General features: G+C 34.4%; 1 protein-coding gene across 1 annotated transcript in view; it reads left to right on the forward strand.

Annotated features, from left to right (window-relative positions):
• MLIP (muscular LMNA interacting protein) overlaps positions 1–18,303 on the forward strand; it is a 128,072-nt gene that overhangs the window by 53,708 nt on the left and 56,061 nt on the right. Inside the window, exons 10-11 of the mRNA XM_054698874.1 lie at positions 1,350–1,394; positions 12,818–12,862. Coding sequence (XP_054554849.1) covers positions 1,350–1,394; positions 12,818–12,862 — 90 coding nt within the window. The remainder of the gene's footprint in view (positions 1–1,349; positions 1,395–12,817; positions 12,863–18,303) is intronic.

Genomic DNA, 18,303 nt, shown 5'->3' on the forward strand with positions numbered 1-18,303 from the left:
AAGGACTACTTTGAGTTTCCTAGGTACCATTCTCAGAGGTGGAAATCCACTCTTCAAATTCTGCACTGGTTCTAACTTGCTGGAATGCTCTTTATGTAGACATCCACATAGCCAACTCCCCAATTTTCTTCAAATCTTTGCTAAATATCACCTCTGTATTGACCATCCTATCTGAAGCTTGTAGAATTCCTGCCATTTCAGCAGCTGAGTGGCCTTAAAATACAGGTGTTTTACAAAAGCAAAGACAATTTCCTCTACAAGAATATATTACATTAGGTTTAAAATTATTTCTAATCATTTTCATTGTATTTATCACCTAATGTGTGGTATAATTAAGTAATTATTTTATTCCCTGTTTTCTCGCCTGCTATATATAAGTTCCCCAGGGACAGCCCATCTTTGTTTCCTTTGCTTATTTATAAATTTCAAAGGTGTAGGACCACTCTTAGCACATAGTATACACAGTGCACATTTGTTGAATAGATGGATGACTCTAATAGTCACTTCATTTCACAAAGTGGGAAAGTATGCACAGAAGAGAAAAATTGGGGCCTTGCAAGGCAGTACTGAGTACCTGTTGAAAGTTGGCAATCATTAATTTATAATGAAATCAATTAGCTAGGTTGAGTTTCTCCAGTAATGTTTTGAGAAAAAAATAGATTGTTAGGTCTATTCAAAGTTTTGTTGTTGTTGTCTTGGCAGGTAAGTTTCATAAGGAGAGAGAAAGGTAAAATAAATTAAGATATTAAAATGATTAAGAATATGAAATTTGTGCAAGCTAAGAGATAGTGAAGGCTAAATGGAACTTGTAAGAGTCAATGATTTTGAAGACCCAATGAGGCTGGAGAAATGTTGCTGGTAGGTTCCTGAACAATGGTGATGGTACATAGGAGGTAGAGTTATGAAAGTGGAATGATGTTAGAAATTTCTGATGTATCCCATTTTATCTGTGAAGACTAAGTCTAGGAATGGTCCTGGAAGTTATTGAAGTGAGTTGTATAAGAATATCCTTGGAGTTGAGCTGCTCAAATAATTGAGAGGATAGAAACTTTTATATGAATTTTGAAATATCTAAAAATTACATGAGAAATTATTATGATTCAAGAATGAACATCATCAAGAAGTAAAGGGAAATTTACCAACAAGCTTATCAATAACAACAGTGAAAAAATAATGAAGTGCTATATTTTAATGAAATAATTTTCAAAAGAACAGGAGATTTTATATCAAAATGAAAGAGTAATAGAAAATCTTGTTAGAAAAAGCATAGCAAACACTTATCTCAGAAGTTGAATTGTTTAGTATTTTCTTGATTACTTCATAGTAAAATTATTTTTATTTTCATACAGATGCCAACAACTCTTCCGAGAGCAGCTGGTCGAGAAACTAAATATGTAAGTCTCTTCATAATTATACATACTGCCTTTTTAATGGTGCATGTGTATGCTTCCAAGGAAACTCAATTATACAGTCATTTAAATTAAATTACTTGTTTTTTTTTCCTTAAGTGTTAAGGGATAAGATGGTATGATTGTTTCAGATGTGGAAAATCAGGTTATATCAGCTGAGTTTATTGAATAAGTTCCTTCTAAAGTGAAGTCTAGCTTGATTAGTTCAGCTAAATAAAATAGAAATCCATTTCTGCTCTCTGTCTTTCTAATTATCAAAGCTTATTTGACATTTTCATTTGTTATTGGTTTATTGTGCTTATTATGAGTCAACTCATGTATTTGAAACATTAAGATTTATCTGTTTCTAGTGGAATTACCAGTTTAGTTGACTTTGATTAGTTTACTTTCTTCATTTAAATTATTACTAAATAAACCAATTTCCAGTTATGAGCAAAAATAGTTAATAATGAATATGTAGATACAAACTCACACACTTGATTCAATTAATAGGAGAGAGATGACTCTAATTCCCTACATGCACGGGCACATACATACACGCACACACACACACACACACACACACACACACAGACTCATTCTATCCCTACTTTTTCTTTATATTATCAACTCCTGCTTCTGACCAAACATATTCTAGTAGATACAAGATTGTCTCCTAACAAGTACTTAGATTTTCTTTAAAACAAACTAATAGACTACTTTTTTGAATTATATGTAATATTTTTTCTAATATGTGATTTTCATTATCATTACCATCATCATTATGAGTAAATAATCATTCCATGTATATTTTGCAAAATAGTATTAAAGCTTATACATTTCTGCCTTTATTTGAATTTCCCTAAGGCAAATAATGAACTAGATATTACTGAATGTTATCACATGTAGGAAATGATATCTAGAGGGTATTAGTAGAAACATTGCTTAGAGCATTTCCTAGAAGCTTCACTGTTATTTTTTGTTATTGTTGGAATCCATTTGATATGCCACTTAGAAAGAGTAGAGGCATTTAGAAGGCTATATCCAAATTTATATCTCTAATTTTCTGATCTTGGACAATTGGTTAACCTCTCTGTGCCTTAGGTTTTTCATCTATACTATTGGAATACTAGTATTTGCTTGGTGTCAGATTTATTTTCGTTAATGTATGATAAGTTCTTAGTATAGTCCTCATACTATAAAAATTATAGTTATCCCTTTATTTCTCTTTTGTTCCCCTTGCTTTTCTCATCATCCATGCCATCACCCTTCTCTTCTTCTACCTATATTGGGAAGACTAGAAGCACGATGGTTTAAGGTGAATTCCTTGGTTCTTTAGTTGGGAACAAGAAAAAAAAATGCCCAAAAGAAGTTTCTACATATTCTGTGACTAATACATTCTATAAAATCAGATCAAGACAAAGTAGTGAGATATTTTGTTCTTGTTCCTTTTATCACCTATTCCTACATTTCACCAAAGTGTCTCTGACTTAGATTCATTTACATACAATAAGGTGTATTGGAACTATGCTTCCTAAACTCCCTGGGGCAGGTAATTTGATAGCAATTAGAATAATTCCAAAGGGGTTGCTTCAATCTCTATCATCAGAGGCTACCTCAAATTATTCTTTAATCACTTATCAGACTTAATGAAAGTAGGTTAACAGTTTCCCCAAAGTTTGTGAAATCATCTGAGTCATTCAAAGTTAACACTGAATCATCAAACAGATTTATATAGACTAGAACAAATACAAACTCTGTTTCAGAAAAGAAACTTGACTTTGGTTAAATTTGGTTTCTTGACTGAGAAGCTTCGTTTTTTACTTTCTGTCATAACATGATATTTGAATTATTGGCGATACCTCAAATGTATTTCTTTTTTTTTTAGAAGACTTGTAAGGGACAATTTAATGATGAAAGGAAAAAGCCAGTTCTTTGGTTGCAAATCATAGATAAGTCACAATTGTTAATATTTGGCTGCAGTTGTTGCATTTAATAAGTGATATCTGATACATTATTTTTTAGGGGGAAAGTGAAATTTTAGAGTAGACTTGACATTAACTGTAAGTCTTGATCTTTTTTATTTTTAAAGATTTATTTATTTATACAAGAACCAGGGTACAGGCCAGATGTGCGGGAGGGTGAGCGGATTCACCAGAGACAGAGTGGGGAACAGAACAGGCAGATTGACTGAAACACACTGCTGAGGGGAGCAGCGGGCGAGCCAGGAGAGGTCTGCTGCGCCATGTGGGATTCTCCCTGGCTGACCAGGATCGAACCCGCTCTGCAGAGGCAGCAGACAGCTTCACAGTGTGGCACTCAACTGCATGCACCACCAGGGAGGCCCTATAAGTCTTCATCTTATGTGAATAATTTTTCCTGAGTTTTTAAAAAAGAATGGCCTTGTAGTATTTTATTTGAGAAACTTTAATAATCATATTGTCTGAGCTATGAGATACCTCAAATTAAATGTGAACTGAATAATTTTCACTCACTTAATTTTCTATTACTATATGTTTCCCCCTCTCTCTTCCATGGACACTCAAAGGTGAATCTGAGAAGTCTACAGACTTTCACCTTTCAACATTCCATTGTCTGTCTTCAAAACTTTGAAGAAAATAGGGATCTTCACAGTAAATACAAATTAGTACTCAATGTGTCCTTACTTTGTAGAGGGTCTTAGATTAGACTCATAAGCAAGGATCACACAGCTTACCAACTTCTGTATCACAGAAGAAAAGAAGGGAAGACTTAAGTTAGAGCCAAAAATAAAATAATTAAAAATTTTATTATACTTGAGGATATTCTTAATGTATTAGCAACAGAACAAAATCCTTATTTTTGAGGGGTTCTTTAAAAGTATAGTACATAGTGAATGAATCATGACTAGTAGATGATCTAGTCAGTATTTTCTGGTGCTGTTTTTCAATTTTCTACTTGTGTTGATCTAGCTAATAACTTGAGTGTCTATCATGTCCCAATACTTACAAGTAGTCACTGGGAAGAGAAGGCTGAACATAACAGCAAGAACCCCATTTCTGAAGCATACAGTGGAGTAGATGGTAATGGAAGATACAGAAAACAACTAAAATATTAAATAAGCAAGATATTTTCTTATAGCTGTTAGAGGAAACTGGCCAGAGAACTGATTGATATTAAAATAAACCTGCTAGGGCCTCCCTGATGGCACAAGTGGTTGAGACGCAACTTATAAAGCTGTCCGATGCCACTGCTGCACATGTTCGATTCCCAGCTGGTCAGGGAGCTACCCACATGGCACAGCAGACCTCTCCTCACTCGCTCACTGTTCCCCTCAGCAGTGTATTTCAGTCCATCTGCGTGTTCTGTTCCCCACTCTGTCTCTGGTGTATCCTCTCACCCCACCACACCTGTGGCCTGCTCCCTAGTTCTTGTATGCATAAATAAATAAATCTTAAAAAAAATAAAATAAACTTGCTACTCTTCAGTATATCAGACTGCTCACTTGATTTTCAGTTTTACTGGGATGATCATGTTGGTTTACTTACATAATGAGCAATTGTATGATTCTGATTGATTGGACCTTTGATGAAATGCTCTTTCCCACATTGAAAGGATTCCAAGCAAAATGATTGGTTTATTATTCTTTATTACACATATTGCTACATTTCACAGTCTGCTTTTAGCATGAGCAAGATGTAGTAAAAGCGCCATCAATACAAATTAGGTAAATCCAAGATATATTTCACTTCATGACATACTAGAATTCAGTAATTTTAAAGTTCTTTAATTGAGGTTCACTTAAGTGTAATAGAATTTCAATGAGGCTAACAATATATTGAGTAGTAGTGTTCCTTCCCCCTCAGTTTACTTGCAGGATTGATTATATTAGTTTATCATCAATATTTCACCTACTTTTTTTAATCGGATGCCAAACTCAACAATAATAGTAACTGAAATTTTTAGCTCTTATCATGCAAATAAGTTTCAACTATCTAAGCTAAACCATTCAGTAGTTCTATGAAGCGGTTATTTTTATTAATAATTAAATTAATAATTAAAATTTAATTAAAATATTCATTTTGCAAAGGAGGAAGTCAAGTTGTGGAACGCATAGCACATACAAACTCCAAATCAGTCTTCCTCATGTCAAAACCCCTACAGTTGATAATAGTATGCACCTATGGTAGCTAGGGGTACGCTTTCTTCCTTTAGCATTTCATTCATACTTTTGGGACTAAATCATTTCCTCATGCCCAGTAACTTTCAACCTAACCTTTGAATGAATAATTTCATATTTGATGACATGTAAAGGATAATGTTTTATTATATTTCTAAGGTTTTAAATCATTCACTAATGTTTAAATATTTATCAAGTAATATATGAGTGATTATTTCTTTTTTTTTTTAAGATTTATTTGTTTATTTATACAAGCTCTGGGTACAGTCAGAAGCACTGGAGGGTGAGAGAATCCACCAGAGCCAGAGCGGGGAGCAGAGCAGGCAGAAGGACCGAAGTACACTGCTGAGGGGAGCAGTGGGCGGCAGGAGAGGTCTGCATGCCATGTGAGACCCTCCTCCAGTGGCTGGGGAGCAGCCAGGGATTGAACTGGTGACGCAGAGGCTGCGGGCAGCTTCGCCACCCAGCGCTCAACCGCTGCGCCACTGGCGAGGCCCTGATTATTTCTTATAATACTCTTTTTAAGCAGTTTATTTCCCTCCTGTAAGGAATCAATTTGCTATATAAATTTCTATTTCATTCTATTTTCATTTTATCCTCTTAGGAGGGCAATGTCATTTTCCCTTTGTATTATACTTTAGAAATATATATTCTTCATTAATTACTATCTGGATAAATTTATTTCATTCATGAAATTCGGAACCACAATATGTTTTCTTAGTAAAGAGCAACCTCAGCAAATAAGACAAATAATTGAGCCTCTTATTTATCAAAGTGAAACCTTAGAATCACATTCTATTGATAACTTATTGCACAAACTCTTTGTATTTTATGAGTACTTTCAAGTGTCAGAGAAATAATGGAGACGTTTATTAGATGTTACATTGTGTATAGGTAAGATATCATTTTAATGAGCTGAGGGATGGAATGATTTTATTACAATGGAAGCATATTGCTTTCAAAATATCACAATATATTAAAAATGTTTTCAACTTTATTAAGAATATGCTCCACTATATACACAGATTTTCAAATAAAGGTCATCTCCAGTTTAGCTAACACACACATTCCCTTGTTGCTGTGCTGAGTGTGTCTCAGGCATTGTATGCTAATGTCCTGGATCTTAGGTAAGAGGTGACTTCAGTCTACTTCATTCCAGACCTGGGTCTATATGTGCTATCATAGGGCACGACTAGAGATTTAATGAATATGGAAAGAGTTGTGAACATCTTAGCAAGAAATTCTACTCTTTCCACCATTCTCATTTCTTTTTGTTATTGTTAAGAAATATTTCTGAGGTGTGTGTGTGTATGTGTGTGTGTGAAAAGAGAGAGGAAGAGGATTATCAGGATTCTGCTAAATGAGGAGGAAGAGAAAAGATTTAATGGGGCTCACTTTGTGCCTTTTAACCTCCTCCTCCTCATTGTAGACTTCAAAATTGAAGGTGCTGTCTTTCAGCCTGACTTTCCCTTGATCTTTTATCGGTTCACTTGCACATATAAACTGTCACTGTCACTGGTCACTCTGCCTTCTTATTCTACCTACTAAATATATTTAGGAAAAAATTGTAATCATCATTCTCTGGCTAAAGAGTTAAGCTATCTAAATATTTCCAATCTATGTTTTGTATTTAGATCTTTGGGGATAGAATACTAACTTATAAAATACACTTTAGTGAGATATTCATACATGGTAAGGTCTATCAATAGTATAAAACAGGATGCAACCATAAAAGTACGATTCAATAATATATCTTGAAGGCATATGTCTAAAATTCTTACCACTGTATTCATTCTCTTGAGTGGTGCCTTATATACAAATAACAGGGACACTCTCTAGGTTAAGAAGAAGAAAATGTATGATGATTTTATAATTTTATACCTCCTCAATGCCAAGTTTAACACTCAGTGATTATTAGGTGCTCAGTTAATATTTTGAGTGTTTCCTTTTGCCTTTTTGTAGATCAGTCTTGCCCTGGAGAAATAACATAATTCATTTAACATATTATCACTAATTAGAGTACTATGGAACAAAAATCAGGGCAGGTAGTGTCAACAAGGAAGAGACAGAAGAGAAACATTTTAATGGTGTTGAACTGCATGTGATATTTAGGGATGTGATTGCTGAAAGGGAAGAAAGCATGTCCAAAGTGGTGGAAGCACAGAGAACAGATGACAAAAACAACTATGTAACACTTTTTATCTAATACAACTTGATTTTATCCCAGATTCTGCTAGATAGATGCCAGCTAAAAGGATATTTGTCAAGAATGGCGGAGAGCTGCAGATTGCAAGGAAAATTAACTCTAGGCAGTGACCAAGGAGCTTGATTATATTTTACTTGCTTTTGGAATCAAGTCATTGGAAAAGGAAAATTGTTTCTCCAAAGCTGCTTTGGCACAGTAGTGGCCTTATGAAGTAATTTAATTTTCAGTGGATTTCAAATCCTCATTTCTCTGCTTAGTCTTTGCTTTCCTTATAACTTGACTCACAGGTTTGTTTGTTTTTTTTTTTTTTTTTGAAGAAATTTTGAACTTCACAATTTTTGAGAGTTCTGCTAGTTTTTATTTTATGATAATATACTGGATAGCTCCCACTCCCCTCTTTTATTTCTTTTGTTATTAAATTAATATCAAAGGCTATAGAATATAGATTCTGGGATTTTTGTTTGACACAGAGCCATCCTTACACTCATCTCTCATGTTGTTTTTCATGATATTAACATAGACAGATATAAATTATTAAAAATTTTGTGCCATTTAAATTCAATTCCAAATTTAATTTTATAAACTCAATTTCATTTACCTCGTTTCTTTTCTATCTTAATGTAATTGACTCTTGGGCAATTGATCAAATATAGCACCTACTCCAGTTACTGTTGCAGTCTCAGCTCACCAAACATTCTTCACTTTTGGAAAATAAGTGTTTTGCTACTGATAACAAAACTGAAGCCATAATATTAAATAAAAAATTAACATGCATTAGGCAAGCATATGAAGGCTTCTCAAAGAGTTTGAAATGATTGAATTGGTTGAAAGAACCTGATTATATTTGTGATAATTCACATAAGCCATCATCATCATCATCATCATTATTATTATTATTATTATTATTATTATTAATTTATTTTTGGAAGGAAAATCCCCAGTGACTTTTTAAATATCTACTCCATCCTGAGTTTGCATTTGATTTTGTCCTTTCTCTGGGAATACATATCACAATAGTGATAAGAAGTTAATTATTTTAGATGAAATAAAAATCTGCTGGGATGTCTAAGGTGTCTTATTATTGTGATATGATTCCCAGTAAATGAATTTTGTGGTCTTATGGAGACTGGTTACTTGGGAGTTTTCCTAATTTAAATAGTGTATTTGCTTGAGAATTTTATCTTTTTTCCTTGTGATTATTTGGTATCATTTAGCAGTAATGATAATATACGGGAAGATATTGGCAATGTAGTTAAATTATACAAGTACTTTTTTTGAAGTGCAAACTTTTCTTATAATTGTTTTTTATTGAGGTATAATTGACATACAGCATGATCACTTTAGGTGTGCAAAATAATATTTGTGTCCATTGTGAAGAAATCACCAGAGTTATGTCAAGTAAACATCCATCATTATATATAGTTACAAAACTTTTTTCTTGTAATAATTTTTTAATGTATAATTTTTAATTTATGCTTTCCTAGCAACTTTTAAATATGCGAGTGTTGATAAGTATAGTTTCCTATCATTTTTGAGATAAAAATTTTACTGTTTTATTTCATTGAAGAGTCTCACATTAATTCAATATATTTTAATGGAAGCTATTAATTTAAAGGAGAATTCATAGAGGATTCTTTCATCAATGCAATTATGAAAAATTAATTAAAGGTTAAAAACTAAGGTTGTAGAAGAAATAATTACCCATGCTAAAAATGAAATCCTATGGGCCTCCCTGGTAGCGCAAGGGGTTAAGCACAGCACTGTGAAGATATCCGCAGCCTCTGCAGCACGAGTTCGATCCCCGACGGGCCAGAATACTACCCACATGGCACAGAAGATGTCTCCTGTCTTGCCCACTGCTCCCCTGAGCAGTGTATTTCAGTATATCTGCCTGTTCTGATCCCCACTCTCTCTCTGGTGAATCCTCTCTCCCCCACACCCCTGGCCTGTACCCCAGTTCTTGTATGCAAAATAAATAAATCTTAAAAAAAATGAAATCCTAGGTGTTCTGAAAAACTACTGAGATGGACATTCTGATGGGCAGTTTTCTGCAGCACAGAATAACCATAAACCACATTTCATACTGACCTGGTCCGCAACAGTTAGAGATGTGGAGCACTTAGCTACCATACCCTGCTGCCACCTAGCAACCAGGAAATACAGCATCACTGACAGTTCTTGTGAAGAATGGCATGAATGGAAGAGCAGAAAACAACTCTGGATACAGTGTGGGAAAGACTCCATGTGCCTTGTCACCTGTTGGGCATCACAACCCCTGTGTACTTGGGTATCCTATAAGAACTAGTACCTTATCACTCTCATACTACATTGCTCATGTCTCAGAAAGTAAAAACAATACTGGCATGTCTATAATGGGCCCTGACATTATCTGCAATTTCCAAAAATAGAAATATTTTAGAAGCACAGTTTTATCATATTTATCCGAGTGTATTTATAATTGTGCATCTGTATGTTGACTACATCCCCTCAATGTTGAAGGCTGAACTAATGTGGAGCTCAACCTCCCATTTAAATGCAGAAATGCCTAACAAAACATAACTACAAAAAATACATAAAGACTAAAGAGATAAACAAAAACAAAAACTTCTGAGTGCCAAAAATGTAGATCCAGGAGGGGGTGTTAAGGAGCTAACCCTGTGGTGGAACAGGTGCATCAGAACTTTGGTGCAAGTAACCAAAAGCTTAGCTTCTTCTTCTTTTTTTTTTTTTTTGATTACCTTGCTTTATTTTCTTGTTGTGATTATGACTTTCTGAATTATCTTTTTTTATTCTATTAATTTTTTTTGAGATAAATTGGTTTACAACACAGTGTAGGTTTCAAATATTCCATTTCCCACTGTGGCAACTGTAGATATCTCTGTTCCACCCTCTCCCCCTCCTTTGGTAGCCACCATTCTGGCATCAGAGTCTAAGGGTTTGTTGTTGTTTGTTTTTTTTGTGTGCATCATGAGTGAAGTTACACTGCATTCATCTTTCCAAGAGCTTAGGTTTTGATTTTTACTACATAGCAGTCTAAGATTTGTAAAGAATTTCCTTGTATACATTCAGGAGCCTAGAAGATCACATAGGCCAATAAGCATGAAACAGAATAACAGATAAATTCTTGTACCATCTCTACCCTGTACTTTTGGGTGGTAAAAGAGTTATGTATGAGAAAATGAATCCAAATCTATGAAAATACAGATGTGGGGATCTGCCACCCTTGAAGTTTAGGAAGATCATAGTAATGAAATAAAATGCTTCTGCCACAGAAGCAAGGAAAATTTCAAGGCCTCCCACAAGGGCAAAAGTGAATGGTACTATAGAGATGGTTTTCCCACCAGGACATCTATGGAAATTATCACCAAAGTTACCTTGACTGAAAAGCTCCAAATCAAGAATGAAAAACAATAAGATGAATAAAGGACATTACAGGGGAGAGGCATGAGAAAGAGCCAGCAGAAATGAGTGGCAGGAGATTTAATAATGGGGGAATTGTAGAAAAGTCTGGAAAGAATTTATGAATCTATTTAGTGTTGAAATAATTAAAAGTTGTTATAGATAACATAAAAGAATCTGAAAAATAACCAAATAGAATTGCTAAAAGTGAAAGTCATTAAAATAAAAAATGCTTTTGCTGTGTTAGATGCACTAGTATAGAGTTGAAAAATATGTTAATTAGCAGGTTTATATGTGGGAACAAACCAGCAAGCAGAATAAAGAAATGAAAAGTACAAAAGGAAAGTTTGTAGAAATGGAAGATGGATTGAGATGAATTATATTTAAAAGAATTATATTTACCCTAAGAACATATTAGATATAATGAAAATAAGGCAACATTTGAAGAGCTGTTCATGGAGGATTTCCCAGAATTGAAGAAAGATAGGCATACTCAAAATATAGGAAAACACCAAGTCTCCAAAAAAGAACACACAGAAACTCATCCACACTCAAATACATCATGATGAAATAACTGTATGTCATGGTGAAAAATCTTAAAAGCTAACTAAATGTGAAGGCAGATGATCACCACAATGTGACATTTAGACTGACTCTGGTAACAGGAACTAGAGTGAAGATTCTAATGTGACAATATCTTTGAAAGACTGAGAAATAATACATATTACCCTATAATTCTATGTCTATTGAATTTTCATAAAAAACAAAATACTAACATTTTCAGTCAATGTCCAAGAGTTTTACTACTTACACTAGTAAAAAGGAAACAATCTAGATGAAGTCAAATTCAGAACTAAGGAGGAAGGAACAATATGTTCCCTCTTTAACTTAAAAACAATTTAATAAAAACAAATCATTTTCTTTCCCAAATCATGAAAACTTTTTTTTTTAAATATTCTTTAAGGAAAAAAATCTGTTATATGTTTCAATTTGCTATAAATAAATATAAATATACAAGGCTGATGTGTTTTTTAATTTTATTTTATTTAAAGATTATTTATGCATACAAGAACCAGGATACAGGCCAGAGGTGTGGGGGGTGAGAGGATTCACCAGAGACAGAGTGGGGAACAGAACAGGCACATTGACCAAAACACACTGGTGAGGGCAGCAGCGGGCAAGTCAGAAGAGGTCTGCTGTGCCATGTGGGTAGCTTCCTGGCCGGGAATCAAACTTGCGCTGCAGTGGCTGTGGATAGCTTCATAGGTTGCATCTAAATCCCTTACGCCACCAGGGAGGCCCAAGGCCGATATGCTTAAATAAAGTATGAAGTAGACAGGCGTGAAGTATTACGTCATCTTGAAGTATTTCTGATGTCTTGTGGTTGTGCTTGTTTTGATATATTTTTATATCTCAGCACATAAAACATTCACTATTAAATGAACTTAATAAAAATGTACAGGAAAATATTGTTAGGAATGTATCAGTAATGTTAAAAATAATTTTTGTTAGTAAATATTTTTCCTTTTACTTTGTAGTTTTCAAATTCTTAGAATTGACTTGTTTATTTTAATACTAAAAAACTCCAAAATACTTAAAACCATTGATTATTCTTTTACACATTTCAAATTTTACTAAATAAATACCATGTTTATAATTTTGCAGGCAAACCTCTCCTCATTATCATCCACAGTATCTGAGACTCAACTGGTACGTATCCTCTTACTAAGTCATAGATCTACTTTAGAAAATTTTGATTTTATCTCAGTTTTATCTTAATGGAGGTGAATTGAAAATAAATCCACTATAAATAAGTTTAGTCACCTGTCTAATAAAAATTCGCTGATACTTTACTGAAGCTCTACGGTAGTTGTGTTGTGGGTTAGAAATTTCCTGAAACCATCCACAGACCGTATTTTCCAGTAACTTGTACCCTGCTATCTCATTAGAGTAAAATGGGTGGGTCACAAGCAAGATGCTGTGGAATTTAGAGGAAAGCTCACTTCTTGAGGGGAGACACCAGAAAAGGGTTCGAGGAGAGAGGGTCATTGTTGATAATGTAGGGTAGTTTTGAACTTGTGGAAATGGAAAATGAAATATTTCAATTAGTAAGGTTAGTGTGTGAATGGCTGAGGCCAATGATGATTAGTAGAAATACAATGTGAACCACTAATACAAGCCTCATATACAATTTAAAATTTTCTAGGAGGAAGGGGGAAGGAAAAATTTTGTCTACTACTCATGTTAAAAAAATGGAAGGAAACAAATCATATTAGCTCCAATAATATAGTTTATTAAATAATAAATCTCTTCAACATAATCAGTTTATAATTAAGATGTTTTAAATTTTATTTTTAGGACACAGTCTTTGAAATCTACTGTGTATTTTATGTTTACAGCATATTTCAATTCAGAATAGCCACATTTCAAGGGCCTCTATGGTGGGTTAGTGCCCACTGTGTTGGACAACACAGATCTAAACTCTAGACTCTCATTTATAGATAAAAATTGGATTAAATAAATTTGCTTTTTCTCTTAGTGTATTGTATTTCTTATTCTTACAGTGGTTAGCAAATTGAAACATGAAATGAATTGCCTATGTATTGTTGAAGTTTTTCTTTATATCTTTTAATTTATAATGACAAATTCTTGTGCAGACACCTTTAGTAAATTCAATGAAAAATTCTAGGAAAGCAATTGGAAACATTAAAAAGATAAATGATTGTTTAGTACTGATTTTTACCCTTTCTAAGCAACAGTTTTGGTGTTCTATAGTCATAGCGAAAATCTCATCTTGTTTCTCATGCCAAAATGATAATATATTTTTAAAATTTTATTTGTTAATACTTAAAAGTCAGAAAAGTCTAGTTTATCTATTGAAAGAGATGGACTCAAATCACTTGATTATGTTGGTGTTTACATATATGTTATAGATATGGGATGTGTCTGCATATGTATATATGTGTTTGTATGGAATTTTAGTGTCAATTGATTTAGAACAGTGTGGCAGGCTGTCCTGTCTACTTGAAAGAGTACTGAAATTTGCAGTCAGAAGACCCACCTTTAACTTCCTTCTCTGACACTAACTACTAGGCTGACAGTGGCAAGTTGTGAATTTGGGAGTCTGAGGCCTGATCCCCAAATTGAACAATGAGAGCATTCTGTTAATACTTACCAAGCCCCTCCAGCACTGAGTCTATGATTATTAACACAGTGAAGTGAAGGTGTTGCCATGGAAACAAGCACTGCAATAACAATGCAGCAAAGCAGTTTCCCACTTTAAATATGGAAATATTACTACAACTATTTTAATATTGAAAACGATGACATGCTTGTCTTTTGAGAGTAATGTGGGAAAATACTTTTTTTTATTTCCTTACACAAAATTTTACTCAGCATTATAGACAAAAACAGATTTTAGATATTGGATAAATAAATGTAATTTAATCATATGTAAATGTGTGTGTACATATATATTATCAGACTTATATATACATATATGTACATATATAGCTCACTATTTAGTGCTGACTTTCCCTCCCTCTTTTAAGCAGTAATTTTGGTGCCCTGCATTCATAGCCTACAAATCATCTTAAAATTGCCAAAATGCCAATAATTTTATTTGTTAACACTGAAATATTAGAAAAGCCTAGTTGGCTCATAAAATAAGACTGATTCAATCAAACTCCTTGGGCATATTGGTGTTAATATTTTGGCTTAATATTTTAAGATATGATTTCAAATAGGCAAATACATAATTATTTCACAAAATGAGATAAATAAAAACAACTCATAAATAGTCTCTTACCTAGGAAAATAATTTCGTGTTTGTGTTCTCTAGGAAAAATTACAAAATGTTATTTTGACTGACTTTGATGATAATTTCTCTGTATTTACTATAGACCTTTTCTCTAGAGAATTCAAGAAATTTTTAACTAAGTCTTTTTTTTTTTTTTTAAAGATTTATTTATTTATTTATACAAGCACTGGGTACAGTCAGAAGCGCGGGAGGGTGAGAGAATTCACCAGAGCCACAGCGGGGAGCAGAACAGGCAGAAGGACCAAAGTACACTGCTGAGGAGAGCAGGGGGCAGCAGGAGAGGTCTGAGCGCCATGTGGGACCCTCCTCTGGTGGCCGGGGAGTAGCCGGGGATCGAACCAGCATTGCAGAGGCTGCGGGCAGCTTCACAACCCAGCGCTCAACCACTGCGCCACTGGGGAGGCCCAAAGTCTTAAATTAAGTTTTAATCCTGAAATTCCCTTAAGATATAGGTAGGTTTGTGAAGGGATTATTGTCATGAAAACTTATCACACACAAAAAGAACATCTACTGGAATGATACAATTATTCAATTCAATCACTTTAATATCTATTTCATGACAGTAACATGGTATTTACATTATCTGGCAGTGGAATAGAGTAAAAATAATTGTATACATGGGATATTATATAACATTTGGTTCTTTAGAATATTTTTATTCTTAAGTAACATGTTATGAATGAAATTGTAATTTTTTTCATTTTTGTGACTAAATTTACAATACTTGCCATCATCTGCTCACCTCAGGATTAAATTCTGAAAATAAGAATGTCTTTGAAAAAGAAAACTATGGTATGTAATGTTCATGTATGTGTGTATAACCTATACACATATTCATGTCATATATGAAGAAATTCTTATTTTATGTATGTATTATAGTTATAGATATAGCTCATAGATCTACCTATAACTATAATACATACATTGCTTTTTGTTTATGTGTATGTGCAAATGTATATAGCATGTAAAAATTCTGGGGAGCTTATGATAGATTATAGTTAAATTACATGAGAAACTGTGTACACTTTATATACAATGAATAGTTAGTTAAAATTTTTGACTCATTTTAGGGGAGAAGTATAGTTGGTTGAAGTGAAAATATGGTTGGCTGAAGTAAAAATATATGACAAATTGCCGTGGTAGCTCAAGTTTTAGTACATGAAGTCATTTTGCTTTTGAGGTTTGTCTTTTTGAGGATATATTGCTTTTCATAGTTCTTTCTTTTTAACTTGGCTTACATTTTCCTTGTTTTTATTACAACTTTACCAATTCAACATTGGAAGGAAGTAAGGAAGCATGACCATGCTCCTTGCTCTTACATTATTTCTATTGTTTAATTCTTGAAATCAAGGTTTTAGTTCTGGACTCAGGGAAAATAGCTCAGGGAACGCTATGAAGCTATTTCACCAATCTGTGTCCCCCAATATGTGTCCCGGTTATTTTCTATTAAGTAACATCTCAGTATATCAAAACTGGAAAGGAACTTAGAGGGCCTCCCTGGTGGCGCAGGGGGTTGAACGCAGCACTGTGAAGCTGTCTGCAGCCGCTGCAGCACGGATTTGATCCCTGCCGGCCAGTGAGAATCCCACATGGCGCAGCAGATGTCTTCTGTCTCCCCCGCTGCTCCCCTCAGCAGTGCATTTTAGTCAGTCTGCCTGTTATGCTCCCCACTCTGTTTCTGGTGAATCCTCTCACCCTCCCGTGCATCTGGCCTGTACCCCAGTTCTTGAATATATAAATAAATAAATAAATAAAAATAAATCCTTAAAAAAAGGAACTTAGAGATGAGGATGTTGGAAATACTCATCTATGAAACAGAGGTTAGAATAACTACACTGTCAGCCTGAAAGGGTTATTTTAAGGCTCGTTTATCATAGTATGTAAACTTGCCAATTTAGCTCTGTACATAGGAGAGGTGTAATTATTGCACGCAAAATAGCTCAATTATTAAGAGATAATATGAGCAGCCATTTTTACAGCTAAAAACACAAACTGATTTGAAATTGATTCAAAGCATAGAGTTAGTGGATGTCTGTGTTCTGGAATCATTAGATTTTAGATAGTTCATGGAGGATATGAAACAGCTGATGAAGGAGTTGAGACACTGAGCCTCTAGGAAAGTGTGGCTTTCATTAGGTCCCTCCTGTGTTGGACTTTGTGCTAGCAATTTTGTACCGTCTGTGAAGATGTGATCCCTTACTAAAGAAGAGGAGACAGGGTGAGGTTGGTTAGGGTATTAAGATTAGGCACTGGTGATTAGTGTTCCCCTTAAATAGTAAACAGAATGAAAGGAAAGGATGGATTTAGTTGGTTTAGCACACAGTTGTCTCACTTTTTTGAAGTGAATCATCACAATCTTAACAGAAGTGATTGGGTCCTGTTTCCTCTGGATATGAAAATAGATAGGGCTGTACGAGATGGTCTTTCTTACCCAAAGGTAGGGGATCTTGGTTTAGAAGACACTTATCTTTTGCTTTTTAAATTTCATGCCATTTTTTTTTGAGATTTATTTATGCATACAAGAACAGGGGCACAGGCCAGAGGTGTGGAGGGGAGAGGGGTGGAGAGGACTCACCAGAGACAGAGTGGGGAACAGAACAGGCAGATCCACTGAAATACACTGCTGAGGGGAATAGCAGTCGAGACAGGAGAGTTTTGCTATGCCATGTGGGTTGCTCCCTGACCAGCCAGGGGATTGAACTTGTGCTACAGAGGCTGCGGACTGCTTCATAGGTTGCGTCTTAACCACTTGCGCCACCAGAGAGGTCCAATTCCATGCCATGTTAAATGCTCATGGTTGTCCATAAAGGAAAGAAAGCTGAATATAGAGAGTACAAAACAATAGATTTAAAAAATAAGTCATATGGCAATATACAGGCAAAAGCAGAATGCAGCTTATTGGAACATTGTAAGGAAGAGTGCTTAAACTTACAGAAACTTTGTTCCTAGTTCTGAATGCCAGCTGATGTGTCCTGCTTTAGTGGTGCATGACTCATTTTCCTGAGGGCCCTTGAGGTCCCTGTTGTTCAGAAAATGTAGCCCTGAGAGCCTTTGTGTAGAACCAATGTCTTCTTAAGCATAAACGTGGTTTGTCCTTGACTAGATTTTTTTCCTTGACACAACATACTTAAGGGCTACAGCATTTATCATGTACGCCTCCTCAGGCCTGAGTCATGCCATTGTCTTTTCTTTAACCATTGAAATGTTTCAATCTGACTCATTGGTGTGATGTACCTTCCACAAAGTATTTCTTAAGTGATTGGATGTAGTTTATAATTATTGAAATTCTATGTATATTTATTTTATATAACTGTCATAGAAATTAAAAAAA

The sequence above is a fragment of the Talpa occidentalis genome, unplaced genomic scaffold (assembly GCF_014898055.3).
Source record: "Talpa occidentalis isolate TD23 unplaced genomic scaffold, MPIMG_talOcc4v2.1 talOcc4.2, whole genome shotgun sequence".
Classification (NCBI taxonomy): Eukaryota; Metazoa; Chordata; class Mammalia; order Eulipotyphla; family Talpidae; genus Talpa; species Talpa occidentalis.